This window comes from Oryctolagus cuniculus, chromosome 5 (assembly GCF_051225735.1).
Source record: "Oryctolagus cuniculus isolate XC-2025 breed Fujian yellow rabbit chromosome 5, ASM5122573v1, whole genome shotgun sequence".
Classification (NCBI taxonomy): domain Eukaryota; kingdom Metazoa; phylum Chordata; class Mammalia; order Lagomorpha; family Leporidae; genus Oryctolagus; species Oryctolagus cuniculus.
In genome coordinates, this window is record NC_142871.1 from 9,833,686 (window position 1) to 9,858,588 (window position 24,903).

Consider the following 24,903-nt stretch of genomic DNA (forward strand, 5'->3'; position numbering starts at 1 on the left):
GTAGGAAAATAAAAATGATTTCGCTAGAATTCAAGATACATATACATGATCTCTGACAGCAGATTTTATTAAACATCCTTGAACTTCCAGACCTACGTGGAACCTGCTGTGGCTCTCTGTTCATCACCACATCTAACTTCTGTTCCACACTGCTGCATTTTCTGCTCTGCAGGATGGAAAATGCCATCATTGACTTGAAGGGGAGAATCTGTCTTCGTACCTGGCACCATGAGTTCAGTGTTAAGGACACTCACCTGTGACTTGTTTATCTGGAAGAGAAGGTATTGGAATGGCAGATCCAAACTTCACCAGGAGACGTTCATACAACCAGTCAAAGTGCTTATACCTGTGGTTTACAGATCTGTTAGTGTTCTACAAAATAAGGAAAAGAGAAGAAAAAGTTACCAGTGCCAACTAAAGAAAAAAGCACGCTGTCACCAATAAGGCAGGCGTAACTGTTCTGGATGATGGTACTTACCGTGGGTGTTAACTGGTACTCGATGTAGCTCTTCAGACCATACATTTTGGAGCCTTTCCTGGGATCCGCTACCACACAGTCGAATGTAGAGGTAGGATAAACCCACATCGGGCCATAATCTCCAACCTACACAAAAGTCCAGCAGAAGTGAATTTCAGAACCCTTGGGGAGGTCATTCTCGCTGCTTTCTGAGAAGCTACCTAAGTGGACTCTACTCCTGTGAGATGTGTTTAAAGAACTCCCGTGTCAGGACAGAGCCTTCTGCCCCCACCAGGGGCGCTCAGTCCATGCACAGAAGAGACCAGCTCCCCGCCTTGAGTGCTGGTTGATTGGAACACAATGTCTGTCTCTCTAGTCCAGGTGTCTCGAACTGTATGTGATAAAAGACTCCTTTTTAAAAGTCCAATTATAGACCAACGGTTTTGTGAAGTGTAACATTACACATGTGGGTTTCTCAATAATTTCAAGTTGCCATCAAGCCTTCTAGGACACTCCCACTGCACTGATCTCATGGCAGACTGGTAAACTTTGAGTAGCTGTGCCCTAAATACAGAAATGGCTTATCAGACTGGTGAGAGCCTGTGTCCACTGCTTTACTACGGAGGGCAGTGGTATATGTGCCTCACAGCAAGAATCAGGCCAGCTAGCTGTTTTCTCCTTGGCCTGCTTGTGCACAGCACAGTGGGCAGGCTCACACTCCATGTCCCAGGCATCACGCCCACTTGGTAGGCCTCTCTTGTTCTTCACTTGTCTTTCTTGTCTATATACAACTGGGGCCAAGGTTGAAAAGTGAGGCTTATTAGGCCAGCTCTAGACCATTTAAGTAATTTTAGCAGGGTGTGGAGAGGATGAGGCATGAAAACCAACTAAAATCTATGTGGGGACACAGAGAACTAGCATGATCACAGTTATGGATTTCAGAGACTGTAGGACAGTATCATTAAAGAACAAATAAAAAGGGGCCGGCGCTGCAGCCCAGCAGGGTAAAGCCCTGACATGAAGCACTGGCATCCCATATGAGTGCCAATTCTAGGCCTGGCTGTTCCTCTTCCAATCCAGCTCTCTGCTATGGTCTGGGAAAGCAGGAGAAGATGGCCCAAGGACTTGGGCCCCTGTACCCGCCTGGGAGACCCAAAAAAGGGCCCTGGCTCCTGGCTTCAGATCAGCTCAGCTCTAGCTGTTGTAGCCAATTGGGGAGTGAATCAGTGGATAGAAGGCCTCTCTCTCTCTCTGCCTCTTCTCCCTCTGTGTAACTCTTTCAAATAAATAAATAAATAAATCTTTAAAAAAAGAGCAAATAAAAAGCAACAGAATTCCTTATTCTATTGAAAATATGGTATTTTCCAGGAAACAGGTGAGAAAAGCAACAAAGTGACTGTAAACAGACCATTATTTCTAGCAAATATACCCATTCAGAGTTCTAAAAAGGGTCAAAAATAGTTCATGAAACAGATTTTGATCTTGTAGCTGGAAGAAGCACAGAATAAAGTACATAGAAAACCGCATGGACTGGGCTAAAGGAGACAACCAGGCAGGTGTGAAAGGGGAGACGTCTCCCAGTCCTTATTCTTGGTAAAGGTGCGAGAGGCCAACAACAGGACAGGGACGGAAGTCAACGAGCCCCGCAGCAGGTTTTATTAACCCTTCCCCAAAGTCCAGATCTCTGCACAATCAGCTCTGAAGGATGAAGTGCCACCCTGACCTACAGGAGGGTGAGCTGTCTTTGCACCTGTCACCCTGAGGCTATCAGGTCAGGAGGCGACTGAGCACCAGAGAAGCTGAATGAGGAGTTAAAGAGAAGATTCTAAAAGCAAACCATGAAGCCCACATCCAGGAAGCTGTCTTAAAGCTGCAGAGCAGGAATTAAAGAGACCTTGGGGGACCTCCCTCCGTGACTGGGGATCAAAAAGCAGCCTTGACTGGCCCATGGGCCAAATTCCACTAGAGAGAGGGTTACCACACCTTCCCAGCAAAGAACCAGGCCAACGCTTTCTCTTGGCTCCCTGGACTCTCTCTGCTAGAATTCTGTTTCGGAATATACAGCTAGAGATCATCAAGATAGAAAATCTATCAGCAATCAAAACATGCAGTGAACCAAAGTGCCTACGTCATAGTATGAAACAATGTCATGTTACTTAACAGTCCAGGTATTCTAAGATTTTTTAAAAAATCTATTTGAGAGGCAGAAAAAGAGATTCTCTGTCTACCAGTTCACTCCCCAAATAACCGCAACAGCTATGGGTACACTGAGGTTGAAGCTGGGAGCTGGGAACGCAATCAAGGTCTCGCACATGGGTGGAACCATGACTTGCTGCCTCTCAAGCTCTGCATCAGCAGTTGGCTGGAGTCAGGAGCCAGAGCCAGGAATCAAACCCAGGTACTGTGATGGGGGATGTGAGCGACTTAGCCATTTCGCCAAATGCCCAGTCACCTAAGCTAAGTGCCATTAACTCCTACATTTGCTAGATCCTTATTGTCATTTGGCTGCTTGTTCACTAGAAGAAACACTAAGTATTTCCAACATATTGGAAAAGGCACCTAATTCTGATAACATGCATGTATTTTTGCAAGGGTAGAAATCCAAATATTTAAATTAAGTTTATTAGATAAATATATAGACTGATAGAAAAACAACATAAAAAATTTCAAGATACTTTCAAAAATAAAAATTACTAATAGAATATTATGAGTGTTGTCGGTTCAATACTTTTAATTCAAGAGATAAAGAATATCTAAACAAGATAATGATAGGCATTAATTTATGCTAATTATCTTTAGTATGCCTAAAATACTAACATATACTATCAGTTATTTGGGGACATTTAATGTGTTTAAAAATACTTTCCAAGAGAGTAATAACCCTCTTAGCTTTACGGTTTTAATAAAGAACTTTAATTACAAAGCAAGCAAACAAAAATGAACAAACTTACAATGATGGGAATTTTTTCTTTGGGCTTTGCTAGTTGCTTGGCCAACAAATATTGTTCCATTCCAGGTTTTGCAAATCCAGGAAATCTAATCATGAAGATAAATGCTTGTGAGTCCTTCCTCGTAAGACTCCTACAGCTCTCACCCACAGTTACTGAACAAGCCACTTTTAACCGTGTTTTTTCTTTCAGGTGTACCAGATCTAGGAAACCATGGTAAACAATACCTGATGTAATCAGACGGCTCAAGAGCCAGTCAGTAATTTAATTAGGCATGGTCAGTTGCAAAGGGCAGTTTGACTCCGGAAGGTGCGATATTTATGGGTTCTCAGCGAACTCACCCCACTCAGAGAGAAGGGAGCAGCACCCTTTCCTTGAGAGTCTCTGAATTCACAGGGGCAGTGAGTACTCATCAAACCAACTGGAGTGGCCACATGGGGCGATGGCCACGCATCAGCATTTGTACAAACTAAGGCCGCCTCTCGCCACACTCTGGAAGGCACAATTACCCCAGAGAAGCGGCCACTGTTCGCAAGCATCCCTGCCATTTTCTTTTGGAAGTGCCTTCAGAAACTACTCCGTAGTGAAAAGACCCAAAGCACAGTAAGTAAATCTGACTAGTTCGAGATGCCATCTGATAAGACCCCAAAACATAATAAATAATAAATGTCCATCTCACTCTTTCCTCACGCTTCCTTGTTAAGCAGATTTGCAAGGACTACTGAATAAACATTTTAATTGAAGAGAATCTAAGTGGAAACAAAGAGCTGAGCTAAGAGCTGTGCTCTGGAGCCGAGGAGCTGGGATCCCGACAGGAGCACGGCCTGCTGCGTGAGCGCAGGGCTCTCCAGCCGCGCTGGGTTTCTGTGTCCCGCAGCGAAACCGCGAGTCTACAACAGAGGGCGTGTGGGGACACAGGCAGACAACCACTCTGTACGACCCCTCACATGGAAGTGACTGTTACAACGTAAAACGCTGTTAAAGAGTTGTTATTTTTAGTTTCGCTTAGCTTTCTATATATGCTTATGTTTCCCACTACTATCAGAAATGAAACTTCCTATTGACATGGAGTTGATAAAATAAAAAATACAAGTGGCAGATTATTAAATAAAATAATTATTTCAGTTATTAACCTTGTAAACTAAGACTAAGTCGTGCCCCAGAGAGAGAGAGACCGCCGCAGAGGAAGAGCCGGCCCTGGGCCCACCGGGCCCCGCACACGCTTACTTGTTGAGGGGCAGCTTCATGGAAGAGGCACTGGCACGACTGTTTCCTCGCTGGACGCCCCCTGCTTCCGAGGATTCCGAATCCTTAAAGTAAGGGGAAGAGGACTTGGGGTCATCCCAGTCTTCGTCCCAGTCATCATCGTCACCAGTTGCTAGAGGTGGGAACAGAAGTGATCATCATTAAAGAAAAACAAAATGAGAAAAATAAAATGATGGCATTTTCCGAGAGCAGCTCCTGTCTGGGCTGAGGGACCTGCATTGTGGTGCGGTGGCCTAAGCTACAGCTTGCAACAGATGCCAGCATCTCGGGTTGGATTTGAGTCCTGGCTACTCTGCTGCTGATCCAGCTTCCTGATTCTGTGCCTAGGCAGGCAGTGAATGATGGCCCAAGCACGTGGGCCCCTGCCACCCATGTGGGAATCCAGAATGGAGTTACTGGCTCCTGTTTTCAGCCTGGCCCAGATCTGGCTACTGAGGTCATTTGGGAAGTGAACCAGTGAATGGAAGATTTCTAACTCTGACTTTCAAAAAAATAAACAAATCTTTAAAATACATATTTTTATTTGAAAAGCAGAGAGACAGATCTTCCATCCACTAGTTCACTCCCCAAATGCCTGCAAGAGTAAGGCTGAAACCCAGAGCCAGGAACTCAGGCTGATTCTCTCAGGTGGTAAGAGCCAGGGAGGGACCCGAGTGCCTGAGCCGCCACCTGCTGCCTCTGGGGGTGAACATTAGCAGGAGGCTGGAACGGGAGGCGGAGCCAGGACTTGAATCCAGGCGCTGATTCAGGATGCTGATGTCCAAGCAGCATCTCAACCATCGTGCGAAATATACCCCGTCCTGATATGACTTTCTGAACTGGTTCTCCTTCTGTAAATTTCTGTTCTGTTTGAGGCTTTCTATTAATAGTCTAGGAGTCAAACAGGTCATTTAGGGAAAGATAAAATGGCTAACACAGGGGCCGCAAACCAGCAGGTGACAGACCATATTGCATTAGCTTTCAGCTGAAGGTTTTTGAAAAGCAGAGAGCCAAATCTCTTTTTGAGAGGGAGGAGCCAGGAACTGTATCATGGTCCCCCCAGGGGTGACAGGGATCACCTGGTACCCCCCAGAGTGTGCACTAGCAGAGCTGAATCAGGAGCAGAGCTGAGACTTGAATCCAGGCACTCCAGTCGGGACGCAGGCATCCCAACCTGCGTATTAATTGCTAGCATAAACGCTAACATCTGGTCAAGATTTTGAAACAAATGTGTTAGTTGCTGAGATGTTACAGCAACCGAGATTTCCAGTCTTGGTGATGAGAGCGTTCACTCAGCTTTCTCCCAAACGCAGCGATCTGTGAGCGGAAGGCTGCGCCGACAGGAGGCACTCTCCAGTCTGCTGCAGCCTTGTCTTGCTCTTTCACTTTATGGCTCAATTTGTGACTCCTTGACAGATAACGTGAGATGGAACTAAAGACTGTCACTAGTGACTATCATCGTCTGGATCCAGAAAATCACTACATTTGGATCCTGGTTTGCTGTCAGTGAAAAAGAGCACTTCTGAGCAGTTCTTTAAAATAAAATCTATTTTTAACTCCAATGACCTGGTAAGATACTGTGATATAACAAGAACTAGATATTCTGTCTCTGCACCCGGTTCCTGGCAGAGCTCCTAAATCTCCCGTCATCTGCTGAGCCACAGGGGTGGTAGGTGTACTTCTTTTGTTCTAAGGAGGTGGCTCTTGGTGGGCTTCTACACAGGGGCTGCTAGGGCCATGATTAGAAGCTGGGAACTTTCAGCCCCAGCCGCATGCTCCAGGATGAGAAGAGGGACTAGAGAATCAACTAATAACTGGTCATGCCTGTGTCATGGCTCCAGAAAAATCCCACAACTGCAGGAAGCCCCGTGCCCCTCCCAGACACCTCACTCCATGCACATCTTTACCTAACGTGCATCTGTATCCTGTGCAGGGCCCTTCATCATACACAGGTAAACCCTGCAAAGTGTCTCCCTGAGCTGTGAGCCACTCCAGCAAACTGATGGAAGCTGAGAAGCCCTGGGATCTAACTGTGAAACCCAGCCCTAACACAAGGCCTTTGCTGTGGGATTCTCAGGCCCAGGGCTCTCAGGTTCCCTCCCTTAAAGTTCTTTGTCCTGCTTCCAAGATGGCAAATCAACCCACTGGATTGGGGGAGGTGCATTAGGTCCAGCCAGCCAGACGGGGTCCCATATCACAAGGATCAAGAGGTCATTCATCGCCTCTACAGATAACTTGATATCAGACTGTCTCGAGGTTATTGTTTCTGTTTTTTTGTTTTGTTTTGTTTTAAATAGAACAGGCTCTGAGCAAAAAGTAACACCCACCTGCACATAACCCCCAGCTGCCCATAAGCAAAATGCCCAAAAGAACCCTCTGGCTGCTGTCCTACCCCTGACCACCAGAGGAGGGCCACAAGCACTGCAGACCAATCAGAGATCTGCGCACAGCTGGACACGTATCCCCTGAGCCTAGCTTCTGTCTACTAAAGATTCCTGACCCTAGCCCCTCAAAGAGCCAGGGAATCAGGCCTCGGTTGCCTGTGCCTCTTGTTCCAGGCTTTGCCAGCAGTAAATGCTGACTTGCTTCCACCGCACTGGGTTAGCGATGGGCTGGCTGCACGGATTCTGCAACAGCTCCAGGCAAGTGGCATCAGGACTGAGTCATACTGTGGCTGTGCCCTGGAGAAGTGCACGGTGTGTGGGGTGTGATCACAGAGGTCCTCCGGTTGCACTGTGTATGGAAGGAGTGGAGACAGTTTGGCTTTTCTGTCTCCCATGCCATTTCCTATCAGTCACTATGGCAGGAGCCCCTTCCTTACCTGGTCCTTGGTAGGCCTGGGGGTGGCCAAAGGCAGCGTCCCAGTTGTTGGCAGAATTTCTCTGGGCACCCGCCCCCTCTGGCTTGGCCCCCCAGCCATCTGAGCTCTCCCAGTTCCCAGATTTGGAGGCACCCCAGGATGACCAGGGGTCACTGCCACCGCTGACCTATTGTGGGAGGAAAAGGAGAAAGGATATTTGTGAATTCTCAAAACTATGACTCAATTCAGTAATGAACAACATGACAACTGAATAAAAGGAGTGCTAAAAAATCCAAACAAATTTATCAAAAACAATGTTAAGTAATTTTCCCCTAAATTTGTAGAACAGCACAAAATGTGGCATCATCCTAACTTTACTATTTTGCCCCATCTGCTTGGGAATTTTGCAAAAGGCAGCAAAGAGTATCAGACCCAGCTCCTCCCCCTTCCCCTTCCTCCCCCTTCCCCTTCCTCCCCCTTCCCCTTCCTCCCCAGAAGTGTATCCATTCCCACGCCTTTTTATGCCTCCATGCAAATATACACATCCACAAATCCCAACTGCTGCATGTTTTTAAAACTGACCTAACCAAGGCTGGCACTGTGATGTAGCAGGTAAAGCCGCGGCCTGGAATACGGGCATCCCATGTGGGTGCCGGCTTGAGTCCTGGCTGCTCCACTTCTGATGCAGCTCTGCTATGGCCTGGGGAAGCAGTGGAAAATGACCCAAGTCCCTGGGCCTCTGCACCCATGTGGGAGACCTGGAAGAAGCTCCAGGCTCCTGGCTTCAGATAGCTTAGCTCCAGCTGCTGTTGTGGCCATTTGGGGACTGAACCAGCAGATGGAAGACCTTTCTCTGCCTCTGCCTCTCTGTAACTCTGCCTTTCAAATAAATAAACAAATCTTTCAAAAAAAAAAAAAAAAAAAAAAAAGAAGAGCGACCTAACCAATGTCACACTGTCTCTCTCAGCCAATGTCATGCTGTGTCTCTCAGCCAGTGTCACGCTGTCTCTCTCAGCCAATGTCACACTGACTGTCTCAGCCAATGTCATACTGACTGTCTCAGCCAATGTCACACTGTGTCTCTCAGCCAATGTCACACTGTGTCTCTCAGGCAATGTCACACTGACTCTCTCAGCCGATGTCACAGTGTCTCTCAGCCAATGTCACGCTCTCAGCCAATGTCACACTCTCTCAGCCAATGTCACACTGTCTCTCTCAGCCAATGTCACGCTGTCTCTCTCAGCCAATGTCACACTGACTGTCTCAGCCAAAGTCACACTGACTGTCTCAGCCAATGTCACAGTGTGTCTCTCAGGCAATGTCACACTGTGTCTCTCAGGCAATGTCACACTGACTGTCTCAGCCAATGTCACACTGTGTCTCTCAGCCAATGTCACAATGACTGTCTCAGCCAGTGTCACACTGTGTCTCTCAGCCAATGTCACACTGTCTCAGCCAATGTCACACTGACTGTCTCAGCAAGCTTTCTTTGTTCCGCTCAACATTTGTTTTTGAGACTGTACATGCTGACAGAAGGGCCTCTTTCACTCACCTTCACTGCTCTATGGCAAACCACTGTACTATTAACTAGGGTTTCTTTAACCAGAAAAAGGAATACATGCACAGTAAAAACAAAAAACAAAACTTAAACAGAATGAAAAAGTATTCAATTTAAACAATATGCCTAACACCTTAGGATGCCAGTCATTCTTTCAAAGACACTACTACTGTCAGAAGATAAAATTACAACAAACCCAGTCATGCTCTAATCGACCTGTACTCTCAGGTCAGGGAGTAGGCAGCTTTCATTCTACGAAACTGAATGAGAGCTCCTACTGGGCAGAGGCAGAACAGTGAGTTCTAGAAGGTGGGAACAAGGAAACAACACAAGAGAAGTAGGGTGGTTAACTTCAGGTTACTGGCTGGTTAACATCAGTAAGGTTAAAGCAGGGGGGCTGCCTTATTCTACAGTCCGGGGTAGACTGGAATCTCCTGTTTTCAGGAAAAGCTGGTCTGCCTTGGGATCTCTCTGCTTCCGTAAAGTTTTGGTTTGATGATACGAGATTCAGCACGCTGAGACTGCCTTTTGGTCTGGTCTGTTGGGGCCTGCTGCAGGAGCTCACAGCAAAACAACTGTAATTTCTGTGTAAGAGCACTAACAAATTCCTTCCGTGTACTTACTGACACAGCCCATGCGTAAGGAGCTCTTTTTCATCTTAAACACATAGCAAGCCCCCAGTATACTCTGCACCTTTTTTCTCAATTACCAGCACAGACAGCCTTCAGGTGCATCAGCACACGTGGAAACATCATTCTTCACCCGTCTCCACAGGTCCTACTGTGTGCACTAACTATGACTCAACCAACTCACGTGGATGCTCACTGGGCTTATTTTCAGTATTTTGATACTGTGAATAATGCGGACATGTGCAGCCTGTGCAACTTTCCCATGTGCCCAACAAATTCATGTGAAAGTCTCAGAGGAGAGGTCCGTGGGCTAAGGACCTGACACATTCAGAATTGGTGAATGTAGACCAATCGTTCTCCAGAGCCTGCAGTTACACGCATTCCTACAATCCTGACATTCTGCGGGGTTTTGTCTTGCATACGAGTGGGCTATCATATTCCAAACTTGCTTTCAAAATATTTTTCTCTCACTATTCCTTTGTGTAATTGTATGGTTTGACTTATTAATGCTGTACATAAAATCCTAGAATACACCATACTTGACACCCAATTTTCAAGGAGTAGGAACACAGGGAGCCTGTCGCAAGCCTGCCCACTCACTCACACCCATGAGGCAGCAGCCTCTTGTGGTTTCTGTTAGTTTGATTTTTTGACCTTTAGAACTTCAGCCTACGTGGAATTGACTCTGGTCAGGAATACAGAGATCCAGCTTACATCTTCTTGTGCTCAGTCTGATGCTGTAACACTGATGACTAATCCATCTGCCTCTCACTGCTGTGAAATGTCCCCTTCATCATCCACCAGACTGGGCCTCTTCCTGGCCTACCTGTACTGAGACCAGCCTACCTGGGCGCCTTCCAGATAGAAAAGCCAACACTTCAGCATAACATCTCTTTGTTTATCTTTACACATGAACTTCTATATCAACTTAGTGTTTCTTAACTAAAACAAACCAAATGTTGGTACTGTGAATAATACCGACATGTGCAGCCTGTGCAACTTTCCCATGTATCCAACAAATTCATGTGAAAGTCTCAGAAGAGAGGTCCGTGGGCTCAAGACCTGACACATTCAGAATTGGTGAATGTAGACCAATCACTCTCTAGAGCCTGCAGTTACACACATTCCTACAGTCCTGACATTCTTCGGGGTTTTGCCTTGCATGAGAAAGTCAAGCTTAAAAATTCGTTGATTTTCATTTGAATCACCTTAAGTTTACTGACAAATTCAGAGGAAATTAATTCTACCTTCCTCCCCCTCCCATTTTAATATTAAATCTGTTTAATAACATGGAATAGCAAGTTTTTCCTTTGAGTCTTCTTTTTCATATTAAAATAAACAAAAATCAGTGTTGGTTAAAAAAAAGATTTTCAAGGAAGTTACCCCAATCGCCTCTTCTACCTCTCGAATGTTTCAGAGCACCGTGGAGGCTGCTCTGACTCTTCCCTAGCAGACATGGGGTGGGCAGCGGCTGCTTCCAGCTGCGAGCGAGTGCTTTACATGTGGAAGGAGGATTTCTCAGTGGGGTTACTTGTGACTTTATTCAAAGCCCAATATTTACAACAAAAAGATGTTTCATTCACAAGATCGTGAATGTCTCAACAACAGCTTCTAAGGCGACACTGGGTTCTGGGGAGGGCCTCCTGACTCACGCTGGAGGACAGTGGACATGGAGATGACCTCAGAGGGAGTCCTCCTTCTAGGGCGGGCTTTCAGGGAAAGTTTTATGCTGCAACACACAGGTAGGCGCTGTGTCCTCCGGACTCCTAAGCTACGTGCTTCTGTTTGTAGAGTGAAACCTTTAAGAAGTGCCTCAGTCTGGGACATTAAGGCGACAGTAAGGACAGATACTCCGTTGTCTGGTGGATGCGGCAAAATTCCATGCACTGTGGACTGTTCAGGGGCACCTGGGAGCCACAGCAGGGAGCGCAGGCTCCACTCACTCACTGGTTGACTTCCAGCTTACCCTCTTTCTCGCCCAGCGATCTGAGGTTAAAGTCTGAGGCAGGCACAGCCTAGCTGGGGTTCAGAGACTGTGGGGTACTCAGTGCCGTCAGCTGCAGAGGACAGAGGGCTGCGGACTAGCACTGCAGGAGCATTGACTATTCACGCAGCATGAGGGCCACAGTATTGGCAAACTGGCCAGGAAGACTCTGCCTGAAGCTGGAGCAAAACATCAGAGGTGAACTATCCACAGCAAGCAAGCTCAAAGAACTAAAACCCACACAGATTTTCTTTTTAATTTTTATTTATTTTTCATTTTATTTGAAAGGAAAAAAGAGATCTCCTTTCCACTGCTTTAGTTCCCAAATGTCAGCAACATCCAAGGCCGGGCCAGGCCAAAACCAGGAACCTGAGTTACATCTGGGTCTCCCATGCACGAGGCAGGGGCGCAAGCACGTGAGCCATCACCATGCCTCTGGGGTGTGCACCAGCAGGAAGCTGGGCTTGAGAGGAGTCAGGACTCACACTCAGGCACTCTGATACGAGTGCAGGTGTCCCAGATGGTGGCTTAACTGCCGCACCAAACGCTGGCCCCCAAACCCATGTGATGAAGATGGAAACAACAGAACTGTTCTTTGAAAAGGGCTTTATTTATAAACTTGTAATAACTGTCACTTGGTTATGTATGTATCCTAGCTGTATACCTAGGTTACAAAATCCTTGTAGGATTTTATATATTAACCTGATTCCTACTGATAAATGTTTTAAAATCTGAACAACTAGAAGCCTCTTCACCTTCTATCACCTACCTGATGACCTGTAACAACTGGCCCTTCCTCTCTTATCAGTGACTCACAGCCCATGGTCTTTGTGGGTCTTTCTCTGAACCCATTCCAATGCCCAGGCCTAACTTCTGACACGTGGTCACAGCAGGCCCCCCTGCACCCTGGTCCAGGGCTCCCATCTGAGGTGCCTCCTCCGTCTGCTCCTTCTACCATCCGCCCGTCTCCCTGTCTCCTGAGCAACCCCTTCGTCCGCTTTCTTCCCCAGCCTGGCTCACTGTCACGCACATGTAACTAAAAGCCCCTCATTAGATCTCACTGCCCATGGGATGACCCAAGCTCCTTAGGCCGTCGAGGAATCAAACGTTTTTGCAGTTTGGGTCTTAACTTTCATTCCTTTATGACCCCTTCTCATTCCCTGCCTCCAGTCCTCACGCTAAGGCTTCAAATTTCACACATTTCCCCGACTTTTCTACATCCCTGTTTTCTTATGTTATTTTCTTACTTTATGTACATGCCAAGCCTTCACCCTCATCTTCACACGTTTGTCCGAATCCTCCCCTGCCTAAAGGTCCTGGCCTTCCCAGAGCCGTCAGCCACATCTCAGCAATGTTGCTCTTTTGTCACAGTTACGCGCACATCACTTGATCAGTCCCATTTTTTACTTAAAAAATTTCCCCCAAAAGGTTTGCAAAACAGTTTGTGTAAAATGGTAAGGACTCAAATATTTTAAATGTGATGTTCTTGGTAATTTGCATGAAATATGTATTACTCTTTGTCAGACATCTAACCTTCATAATGTTATCCTTATTTACAAAGGGATAAATCAGATTTTCCTAATGTTGACTCTCTTCTTTTCTAGGAAAATAACTTGTCGTGGTCTATTGTAAAGTGATGTTTGGCCCACAATACGACCATATTCCTAAAACAACACCTTCTAAGTTAAGGAAGTGGTATCAGATTACTATAGAAAGTTGGAAGACACAGACAGGCGCAGACGGATGGATGGAACGATGGACAGAGAAAGCCAAGGAAGATAATGTTAATGGTAAAATCTAAAATGTGGGTATGATTATTCACTATGAAATTGTAAAATTTTTCCTATGTAATTTTAACAAGAGTGAAAAATGCAACAAATGAAATGTGTATGTACAATCATCCTGTCTTCTGAGCACCATTAGAAGGGGAGACTGGGCCCATGAGGGTCACCCAGCCTCTCCTGTCGGCTATGAACAGGGGCTGACACAGTCAACTCAGTAAGCCAAGTATCTGCTAGGTAAATACTCTCCCAGAGCATGAGTGTTTGATCTCTGCAACCAACACGCTGCAATCTGTCTCGCACTATAACCAGCTGACTGTGTCCAATGACCTTCCCAACCCTCACCTCAACTAGAGTAAATACTCTTTACCAGCCAGGAGCTAGATGTTCAACGCATTTGCTCATTTAACACTCTAAACCTAAAAGCTATCCTTCCCTAATAAGACAAATAGAAAAAAATGTCACTGGCTTTATATAAGGAGGCTTATTTAAACATACCTGATGAAAGGACTCATAGTGTTAGCCAATTTTGTTTCAAAAAAGAGACTGGCTTGCATCTGCCTACAGAGCCAAGGAGACCACAGAATGGAGCTGGAGAGGCCAGGAGGGGCGAGAACAATGCACAATGGACACCTGAAGTGCACCCCAGCCACCAGAAAGCTGCACACATGACAGATAATACAAGGCAAAAAGGGGCAGGGGTAAGAATACTGGACTTGGGGCCAGCACTGTGGCGCAGCGGGTAAAGCTGCCTCCTGCAGTGCCAGCATCCCATATGGGCTCTGGTTCAAGTCTTGGCTGCTCTACTTCCAATCCAGTTCTCTGCTACGGCCTGGGAAATCAGTAGAAGACAGTCCGAGTCCTTGGGCCCCTGCACCCACGTGGGAGACCCTGAAGAAGCTCCTGGCTCCTGGCTTTGGATCGGCCCAGCTCTGGCGGTTGCAGCCACTTGGGGAATGAACCAGTGAATGAAAGACACCCCCCCCCCCAACCCTGCCTCTCTGTAACTCTGCCTTTCAAATAAATAAATAAGTAAATCTTTAAAAAAAAAAAAAGAAACAAAGAATACTGGACTTTAAATCTCTTATCCAACTGTTAGAATTTGATTCCACTAAATCCCAAACATGGGCGATTAGGCAATAAGAACTTACGGCAGGTGCTTGGCAGGAGTTAAACTGCTGCTTGGGACACCCGCATCTCATATGGGAGTGCCTTGGTTGAGCCCCAGACACTCTGTTTCCAATCCAGCTTCCTGTTAATACACATCCTAGCACGCAGCAAGAGATTACCCACGTACTTAGGTCCCCACCCCGAGAGCGGAAGACCCAGCTGGAATTCAAGGTTCCTGAGTTTGCATGGCCTAGCCCTCACTGCAGCAGGCACTGGGAGAGGGAACAAGCAGATGGAAGATCTCTCTCTTTCCTTCTGCCTTTCAAATGAAATGAAAATAAATAACAAGATAATTGTTAAAAGAACAGAGGTTCTAATGCTTGTCCATCTGGGTTTGAATCCAGGTTCACCACTGACCAGCTGTGGGAACTTGGACAATTCGCTTCATCTTTCTCAATTTTCACAAAATGGGCATAAAAACAGGGATTTTGAAAGGCTTAAATGACGTAGGGCATACGGAGCATTTAACTCGACACCTGGCACATCGGATGCACCATTGTACGGGGGAGCCTCAGCGTGACGGACAGCACGAAGGCTGCCAGTTCTCTGAGTCGGTCCCCAGGGGACCGCACACCTGTCCGTGGTGCCGCACAGGAGCAGCTCCGACACTCACACTAAATGGCTTCGATGCCAGGACACCTTCACAGAGAACCGTGTGACTGAAAAGACAACATTAGAGGCACTCGCATTTTTTAGCTAAATCCATTTCCTAAAGATACAGAAAGGAAGAGGAAGCAGATGGGAACGTTTCCTTAAGGGCAACGGCAACTCAACTCCTGGGACTTTCAGCACAAACGTGTTGTGTGTGCTAAGTGCTGGATCCTGTTTTTCTGGTTTTGTTTTTTTGTTTGTTTGTTTGTTTGTTTGTTTTTTTGAACCAAAAAAAACCTCTCTTGTCACAAACTGGGTTCCAGTGATCTGGCTGAGGGGACTTCAGCCTCTGACTTCTCTGTCTCCACTGCAGATGTCTGGTCACAGGAGCACCCAGTCTGTGCCTGGGCTAAGGTTCCAGGCTCCAAGGAGCCTCCTCCACCCTTTTCTTTCACCTCCCTCCCTCTCTCATTTCTACAGGACAACATCTGCATCTTCTTTTCTGCCCCTCTGTGGTCCCAGTTCTGCCTGACCACTGTCAACCACAAAACTGGATCTCCCTGCCATGGGACAAACGCACCAACCAAGTCTCGGCTTCTGTAGACATAGGTCACCCTTCCACCTCTGTCTGTTCTACACTCCCAAGAAAAGTGCTTTTAAGATTCTGCACCTGTGTGCCGGTGCTGTGACTCAGTGGGTTAAAGCCACAGCCTGCAATGCCGGCATCCCTTATGTATGCCAGTTCAAGTTCTAGCTGCTCCACTTCTGATCCAGCTCCCTGCTAATGCACCTTGGAAAGCAGCGGAAGATGGCCCAAGTGCCTGGGCCCCTGCACCCTCATAGGAGACCTGGAAGAAGCTCCTGGCTCTGTCCTAGTCCAGCCCTGGCTGTTGTAGCCATTTCGGGAGTGGGCTAGCAGATGGAAGATCTTTGTCTCTCCTCTCCCTCTCTATGGCTCTGCTTTTCAAATAAATAAATAAATCTTAAAAATCAAAAGATTCTTCACCTGATGCATTCACCTTACCTGGGAAAAATGTTACTTTTAGGGGCTGTTATTAGCACCACACTCTAACAAACTGAGCTAACCAGCCACCTTAGGGGCTGTTTAATGTTTATAGCCTCTTGCCTTCAAGTTTGAAATTTACCTTATTTAAAGAAGAAGAAGGAGAAGGAGAAGATGAGGAAGGTGGTGACTGGCTGAGACTTTCAATACAACCAATCTGAGACAAAAAATCCACCTTAAAATAAAAAGAAGTGCTCAGTGAACAGCAGAGAAACAAAAGAGTATACTAAAGCTTTCAACCAAACACAGCAAAGTCAAAGCAGAGCTAGACTCATCAGCGAACTCCAGCATGCCCCTCACAAACAGTACATGCGCAAAGCTGCAGCTGAGTGACAACGGGTTATCTTCATTGCAGGAAATCTTCTGAAACCTGAGACAGTATCCCTGAGGCTCTAACATAAGTATAGTAGCACAGAAGGAATGGAGCAAGTATCATGCAAGAATACAGCTGGTGAGGCAAAACCCAGAGAGAAAACAGAGCCAAGCCTTTAAAAACGTTCAAGATGCTGAACCTTTTGCTTCAAAGGCACTAGACACCTGAGAGGCCAGCCAGAAAGAGCGAAGCCATCATGTGGCTTTGCTAACCACAGAGCCACAGCGAGTGCCACCAAGCTCAGACGTGAGAAGAGAACTTCCCAGCCCGTGAGTGAACTTGGGAGGAAAGGAAGGGCCTTCGGCAGGTGCTCCTGAGGTCCTGACTGGCTCACTCCGCAGCACTTTTATGAGAGGAGATCAAAGATACCCTCCATGAAGTCAGTAAATGACCAACTGCAGGGGCCCACCTCCAGGCTTCAAATCCCCCAGCACCCCAATGGTCCACTAGGGGAGGGGGTGCTACTAATATTCATAGAGTGTTAAGGGAAAGAACTTTCTAGTCACAAATGTCCTATGAAGAACATGGTGGTATTATTCCCAACTTATAGATGCAAATGAACTTCAACTTGAAAATCAATTAATACACAATCAAGATAGAGTAACAGGTGTCCAGTTTATACTACCACTTAAAACTTCTTTTTTTTTTTTAAAGATTTTTTATTTGAAAGTCAGAGTTACGCAGAGAGAAGGAGAGGCAGAGAGAGAGAGGTCTTCCATCCACTGGTTCACTCCCCAGATGGCCGCAATGGCCAGAGCTGCACCAATCGAAGCCAGGAGCCAGGAAGTTCTGGGTCTCCCACATGGGTACAAGGTCCCAAGAACTTAGGGCATCTTATACTGCTTTCCCAGGCTGTAGCAGACAGCTGGACTGGAAGTGGAGTAGCCGGGACTTGAACCAGCACCCATATGGATGCCGGCACTGCAGGTGACGGCTTTACCTGCTATGCCACAGCACCGGCCCCTACTTAAAACTTTAAATGGTGACAAGATACATAAAACTATTTTCAAATCATTTGACACTATGCAATGAAAGGCAGTGATCTTGAGAAACAGAAAGCAAGGTAAACTGTGGCAGCGCTTGGGGTAGTAGGCTAAGCCTCCGCCTGCTGCACCAGTTTGAGTCCCAGCTGCTCCACTTCCAAACCAGTTCCCTACTAATGGCCTGGGAAAGCACAAGATGGTCCAAGTGCTTGGGCCCCTGTACTCATGTGGGAGGCCAGAAAGAAGCTTCTGGCTCCTGGCTTTGGATGGGCCTAGCTCTGGCCGTTGCAGCCACTGGAGGAGTGAACCAGTGGATGGAAGACCTCTCCCTCTCTCTCTCTGCCTGTAACTCTGCCTCTCAAATAAATAAATAATTCTTTACCAAAACAAAACAAAGCAAAAAAAAAAAAAAAAAAAAGAGTAAGCCTCATAACTGCCTTAGTTTACTATGTAAAGAGATTTTCAAGGCCCCAAATGAAGGACAGAGACCCCACACACAGCGCAATGCTGTGACTCAAGGAGACAGGGTGAGCGCCTGGGCAGAGGGCATCCCAGATCCAAAGCTGAGTACTCACCAGCACATGTGGGAGGAAACCATCCAAGGTCAGGGAAGGGATTGTAGGAAAGAATTTAGAGAACAATCCCTCACACAGGGCTGCTCCCATAAGCCAGAATGGAAAACTTCACAATTTATGGGTATGGGATACAGTAAGAAAAAGGGTTTTGCTTCAGTAGAAGAGCAAAAATATCCCTAAACTAAGTGTTTCTCTAGTCCTACTTAAAAAACTTAAGAATAAAACCTAAAAGAATGAAACCATTTTAAAGTAACTTAAATATATGCCAGAATAAGGCTCAAAATACCTATGGGAATGCAAAATATCCAACACATAACAAGGTAAAAAATCACAATGCCCAGCACTTCATAAAAATTAACTAGATTGGGGCCAGCACTGTGTTGTAGCAGGTAAAGCTGCTGCCTGCTGTGCCAGGATCCCATGTGGAAGCCGGTTCAAGTCCCAGCTGCTCCACTTCTGATCCAGCTCTCTGCTGTGGCCTGGGAAAGCAGTGGAAGATGGCCCAAGTGCTTGGGTCTCTGCACCCATGTGGGAGACCTGGAAGAAGTTCCTGGCTTCAGATTGACCCAGCTCTGCCAATGCGGTCATTTGGGGAGTGAACCAACAGATAGAAGATCTCTCTCTCTCTCTTTCTCTGCCTCTGCAACTCCAACTTTCAGATAAATAAATAAATCTTTTAAAAAAATAACTAGATACAGGAAGCAAGTATTTAACCAGCAGTTTAGATACCCACGTCTCACATGGAGTACTTATATTCAACTCCTAGCTCCTGCTCCTGCCTCCAGCTTCCTGCTAATGCAGACTGTGGGAAGCTGTGTGATGGTTCAAGTAGTCAGAACATGAGCAACTAAAGAGAAAGATCTGGACATCTACCAGGGATTCCAGTAAAAACTGAATTCACAATTGATAAAAGCAAAGTGCTACTCTATAGAAGAATGCCAGCTCAGTACAGGTCCAGGGACTGACACCAACTCAGGCAAGGATTATCAACTGATGGTAAACCTGGTAGGTGGATGGTTAGCAGTGCTAAATTAATACCAGAAATATTACTCTGGTTACAAAAAGAAACACACAATACAACAGGAGCAGAAAACTGCTGATCAGTAACACCGGATGACCAGCTGGTTTACCTTCCAATTGACATGACTTCAAGCACGAATATGTCACCTAGGATACACTCCTGGAACATTCCTATACAAAATGCTCCAGTTGAGTTCATTAAGCATTTAGCTATAACTCCCAACTTAGAGAAAATACAGAGGATAAAAAACAATCTAAACCCTAACAAGAGCAGGCAGGTCAGCAGGCTAAGCCACCACTTGTGGCGACAGCACCCCACACCAGAGCGCTGGTTCAAATCCTGGCTGCTCTGCTGCCAAGCCAGCTCTCTGCTGACGCACCTGGGAAGGCAGCAGCAGCAGATGGCCCAAACACTTGGGTCCTACCCACTCATATAGGAGACCCAGATGGAGTTCCTGGCTCCTGGCTTCAGCCTGGCCCACAACAGGCTATGGTGGCCATTTGCAGAGTGAACCAGCAGGTGGATGATGGACATAACTCTCTCTCTCTCTCTGCCTTTCTTTTTTTAAAAGATTTATTTATGTATTTGAAAGCCAGAATTGCAGAGAGGCAGAGGCAGAGAAAGATCGATTAACCATCTGCTGGTTAACTCCCCAAATGGCTGACACAGCTGGAGCTGGGCTGATCTGAGATTCTTCTGGGTCCCAGACGTGGGTGCAGCAGTCCAAGCACATGGGTTATCTTCTACTGCTTTCCCGAGTCATAAGCAGAGCTGGATCGAAGTGGTGCAGCTGGGACTCAAAATGGCACCCATATGAGATGCTGGCACTACAGGCTGCGGCTTTACCTGCTATGCCACAGAGCCAACCCCCATAAATAAATATTAAAAAAAAAAAAACAGCCAGACAAAGCCAGAATAAATGAATTACACAGGACAACTGGTTAAGTCTGAATTAAAAGAAAAATTTTTTAAGATTTATTTGTTTTAAAGGCAGAATTACAGAAAGAGAGAGGGAGGGTAGGAGAGAGGGAAGGAGCAAGAGGGAGAGAAAGAGTGAAAACTTTGATCCACTGTTTTACTCCCCAGATAGCTGCAATGACCAGGGCTGGGCCAGGATAAAGCTGGGAGCCTGGAACTCCATCTGGATCTCCCACATGGGTGGCAGGTGCCCAAGCACTTAGGTCATTGTCTACTGCTTTCCCAGGCACGTTAGTAGGGTGCAAGATCAGAAGTGGAGCAGCCAGGATTCGAAATGGCACTCACATGGGATGCTTAACCTGCTGCTAAAAAAGCTGTTTTTAAGTAAAAACTGTGCTAGACAAAAAGGAGGCCTAAAGGGACATAATGAGGCATGTTTGGGCCTGGCTTGGATCCTAGCTCAGAAACAAGCTATAAAGGACATTCTGCGTCAGCTGGGAAAATTAAAATTGGTCTGAGTATTAGATGAGATGAAAATTTACCAGGGGCTGTGCTGTGGCACAGCAGGTTAACACTCTAGTCTGAAGCGCTGGCATCCCATATGGGCACCGGTGCAAGTCCCAGCCGCTCCACTTCTGATCCAGCTCTCTGCTATGGCCTGGGAAAGCAGCAGAAGATGGCCCAAGTCCTTGGGCCCCTGCACCCACGTGGGAGACCTAGAAGAAGCCCCTGGCCCCTGGCTTCGGATCAGCTCAGCTCTGGCCGTTGCAGCCAATTGGGGAGTGAACCATCGGATGGAAGACCTCTCTCTCTTTCTCTCTCTCTCACTAACTCTGCCTGTCCAAAAAAAAAAAAAAAAATTGACCCATTTGAAGTAAGGAAATAATAAGCACATCTAATATTTTTGTGAAGTTTTTTTTTTTATTTTTAAATGGACTACAAAATGCTCTTAAATGGCCTAAAAATAGGCTTTTGGAAGAATGAGAAGGGAAAATGTTGTTCCAATGTAAAATTACTATTGCCTTTCTCTTCCCTTAACCAGTAAGAATTCCTTCATGGCAAATATCATTACATTGCTAGAACAGTCCAGAGGATTCTCTGTAGTCACTGTCTGTGACTGGTACCCACCAGATGGCAGAACCACTGGCTCCCAGTCCTACAGTCAATGCCGAGAGCGCAAGCCTTCTTGAGACAGGGATTCCGGTGGATTCCCTAAATCTCTATCTATTACACTGTAAAGTACCTCTTGATATTATTTTGATGACTGAAAAAAAATTAAACAAGTATGGAATACTTTATTATGGTGCAAGGAAAGCCTCTTAAAAATATGGGAAAATCGGCCGGCGCCGCGGCTCACTAGGCTAATCCTCCGCCTAGCGGCACCGGCACACCGGGTTCTAGTCCCGGTAGGGGCGCCGGATTCTGTCCCGGTTGTCCCTCTTCCAAGCCAGCTCTCTGCTGTGGCCAGGGAGTGCAGTGGAGGATGGCCCAGGTGCTTGGGCCCTGCACCCCATGGGAGACCAGGAAAAGCACCTGGCTCCTGGCTCCTGCCATCGGATCAGCGCGGTGCGCCGGCCGCAGCGCGCCGGCCGCGGCGGCCATTGGAGGGTGAACCAACGGCAAAGGAAGACCTTTCTCTCTGTCTCTCTCTCTCACTGTCCACTCTGCCTGTCAAAAATAAAAAAAAAAAAAAAAAGGGAAAATCTTTTCTTATTAAGTTTACAAATTTGCAAATAAGTAATACAATTTGTGATTTTGTGGGCCTTAGATAGCCCAGGGCTGGATGTTCCCCTCCCCTAAACGAGAGTGTTTTGCTGACTAAGGGTTCTGCCACCTACCATCTATGGAAGAAAGCAGTCACTCGAGTCACAGCAATGAACTGTGGACACCTGTCACTCCACTTAACTCTGTGACTGCTCAGGAGGAACCCAGAACCAGATCTGAAGTTAAAAGTTCTAAGGAAACAGAAGGGAGTGCTATTTCACGTAGCAAGTTATAAATTAATGAACTACTTACTCTGAAATGCAGTACAAACTAAAATACTTTTCCAAGCACCCTTGTGTTTTCTTATTGATATTCCGAAAATGAAAGAAAGGCATAACTGATAGTAAAAAAAGTATATAAACCTATCAACTAATAATGGTCACCTGGTTCTTACTCATGACATCTTTCTTGGTATTTATAAAAGATACCACAAGTCTGTCCTATTTAAATTCTGTTCATATCCCACATAACTGAGACCAGACAGCTATTAAAGATATTTTTACTTGATTTAAATTCACATGCCCAAATTAAATATGGTCATACTTTCTGGATATTTTTAATTCTAGTTTCAGTTCATCTTTTCTTTGCATTTAACGGGCTTAATTAGTTTTAATGTTATATTGGATTAATAAAATCTAACATTTTTAAAAGTTGATTATATTACTTTTAAGTTACCTGGAAGAAAAAAAAATCTGATAATCAGTTTATATTATTGCATTTATGAGACTGAGGCATTTACTTCAAAATTGGGTAAGATTTTTAAAAAGATCTATTTATTTTAAATTAAGAGTTACACAGAGAGAGAAGGAGAGGCAGAGAGAGAGAGGTCTTCCATCCGCTGGTTCACTCTCCAGTTGGCAGCAATGGCCGGAACTATGCCAACCCGAAGCCAGGAGCCAGGAGCTTCTTCTGAGTCTCCCATGTGGGTGCAGGGCCCAAGGACTTGGGCCATCTTCTACTGCCTTCCCAGGCCACAGTAGAGAGCTGGATCAGAAGTGGAGCAGCCAGGACGCAAACTGGTGCCCATATGGGATGCCGGCACTGCAGGCGGTGGCTTTACCCGCCACCCCACAGTGCTGGCCCCAACTGAGTAAGATTTCAGTCCCACGCTGAGCTTGTGTTCATCAGCTGGAGTGCACCCCGCCACCCTGAGATAGCAGCTAAAGCATGTCTCCTGAATCCAGACAACATGATATTCCTATGTCATCTCCTTCACTTATTTTTTGATCACCTCACTTAATTCTCTTGTATTAAAATACTGCCCTTTACTTAATACAAACCCATTCTCCAGATGGTTTGTATAATTCGGTGGCTTTCAACTGGGTTGGCTTTGCTCCTGGGGTGCATGTGGCAGTGTCTGGATTCAGTTCTGGTTGTCAGACCAAGGGGCACTCTAGCAGGAGGGGCTGCTGAACATCACACAGGGCACGGAACACCCCACTGTGAGGCAGCCACTGCTCAGGTGTGGAGCCCCTGGGAAAATCTCAGGTTATGACTGGCCTCCTCACATTTCATAGTGAATGACCTTCAGCTGACCGATGTTCCTAAGTATTAATAACAAAACACAGAAAAAAGGTTCGACTACAGTGGTCACCTTGCTTCTGAATCTGAAATATCTGGGTCAAACTAATTTGTAACTCAGGATGTCTATAAAAAGCTGTATTAAAATGTATACAGTCGGGGCTGGCTCTGTGGCATAGTGGGTAAAGCCTCTGCCTGCAGGACTGGCATCCTATATAGGTGCCAGTTCAAGTTCTGGCTGCTCTACTTCCAATCCAGCTCTCTGCTATGGCCTGGGAAGCCAGTGGATGATGGCCCAAGTGCTTAGGCCCCTGCACCCTTGTGAGAGACCCAGAAGAAGCTTCTGGCTCCTGGCTCCTTATCAGCTCAGCTCCAGCTGTTGCAGTCATTTGGGGAGTGAACCAGCAGATGAAAGCTCTCTCTCTGCCTCTGCCTCTCTGTAACACTCTGCCTTTCAAATAAATAAAAGTGTACAATCTATAATTAATATATGGCAACAGTACCTTAATAACTCTCTTGGAAGGTTAAAATACAGAGATATTTTTGAGCAAATAATTGTGACATGATTATTAGGCTTAAAATAATTAAAAACCCATGTACTTAAAAATTCATCAAGCAGTATCATTTTCTAACGCCTATGCACTTCTAAAGATGTAAGTAGTGATAGTACTTTCATACCTAAGTCAGTTTTCTTCTTGTTACTCACTCTGATTAGTCATTCAATGATAAACCAACTAGGCAGATTCACCTAACCTGGTCAAATTGTAATTTAAGTTAATGTAAATTTCACTGTGTGCTTCTCAAATTATCTCAGTTATTCCAAGCCTGCCAGAAGCAGTAACAGCACCAAGAGCTGGGTGCCTGGGTCTGCTGGCGACTTCCCCTGTGCTTCCTCTGTGTGCAGCAGGGGACGCCAGCTCTGGGGTGAAGGGCACGTGCCAGCGTCCTGACCCCCAAAGCTCCGACCCTGGCCAGAGCAGGACCCTCTCTTCCTTCCACACCCTCATCTGAAGGAGGATCTGCGACTTCAGGTCTGTGTTATTATTCAGGCGGACTTTATAAAACCAACTCTCACTTAACAGCTTTCCTTTCCTTTGTCTTCTCATCAACTGCGAGAACAGCCTTGAGCAAGCTTAAAGGTGAGCTCTTTGTTAGCACTCCACAGGAAACCTAAAAGCACCTTTGTTTATGCTTTCAGGATGCACCGGCAGCCTCCGCAAAGGGGCTCCGCTCTCAGGGAAGCCAGCAGCCCCTGCCGCAGGACTCAAGACATACCTGGTTATTGTTGTTGGCGGCCGACAGGCTGGCTTGAGCCGTACTTGCTGAGAGGGAATCAAGGAAGGCTTGGTCGGCCACTGAATTTCCACAAGAAAACTGATCCTTCCCATCACTGGATAAGATCTGAACACAAGACAGAACCACGATCATTTTCCTCACTAGGCCGTTTCAGAGCGGAGTCTCGGGGCAGGCGAGGACGGTCAGCGGCCACGGGCGGATCTAAGTCCTTCAGTGTCGTAAGTTA

At 46.3% G+C, this 24,903-nt stretch overlaps 1 protein-coding gene across 5 annotated transcripts in view; it reads right to left on the reverse strand.

Moving 5' to 3' along the window:
• SNX9 (sorting nexin 9) overlaps positions 1-24,903 on the reverse strand; it is a 105,700-nt gene that overhangs the window by 31,594 nt on the left and 49,203 nt on the right. For 3 of the 5 annotated variants that reach the window (XM_070073337.2, XM_051854205.3, XM_089333592.1), the window contains exons 4-9: positions 24,657-24,782; positions 7,472-7,637; positions 4,633-4,783; positions 3,409-3,493; positions 479-604; positions 255-372 (exon numbers count right to left, since the gene is read on the reverse strand). In XM_070073337.2, the coding sequence (XP_069929438.2) occupies positions 255-372; positions 479-604; positions 3,409-3,493; positions 4,633-4,783; positions 7,472-7,637; positions 24,657-24,782 (772 nt within the window). Of the gene's footprint in view, positions 1-254; positions 373-478; positions 605-3,408; positions 3,494-4,632; positions 4,784-7,471; positions 7,638-16,308; positions 16,402-24,656; positions 24,783-24,903 lie in introns of all 5 variants that reach the window. The other 2 variants (XM_089333591.1, XM_089333590.1) reach the window with 1 other exon arrangement.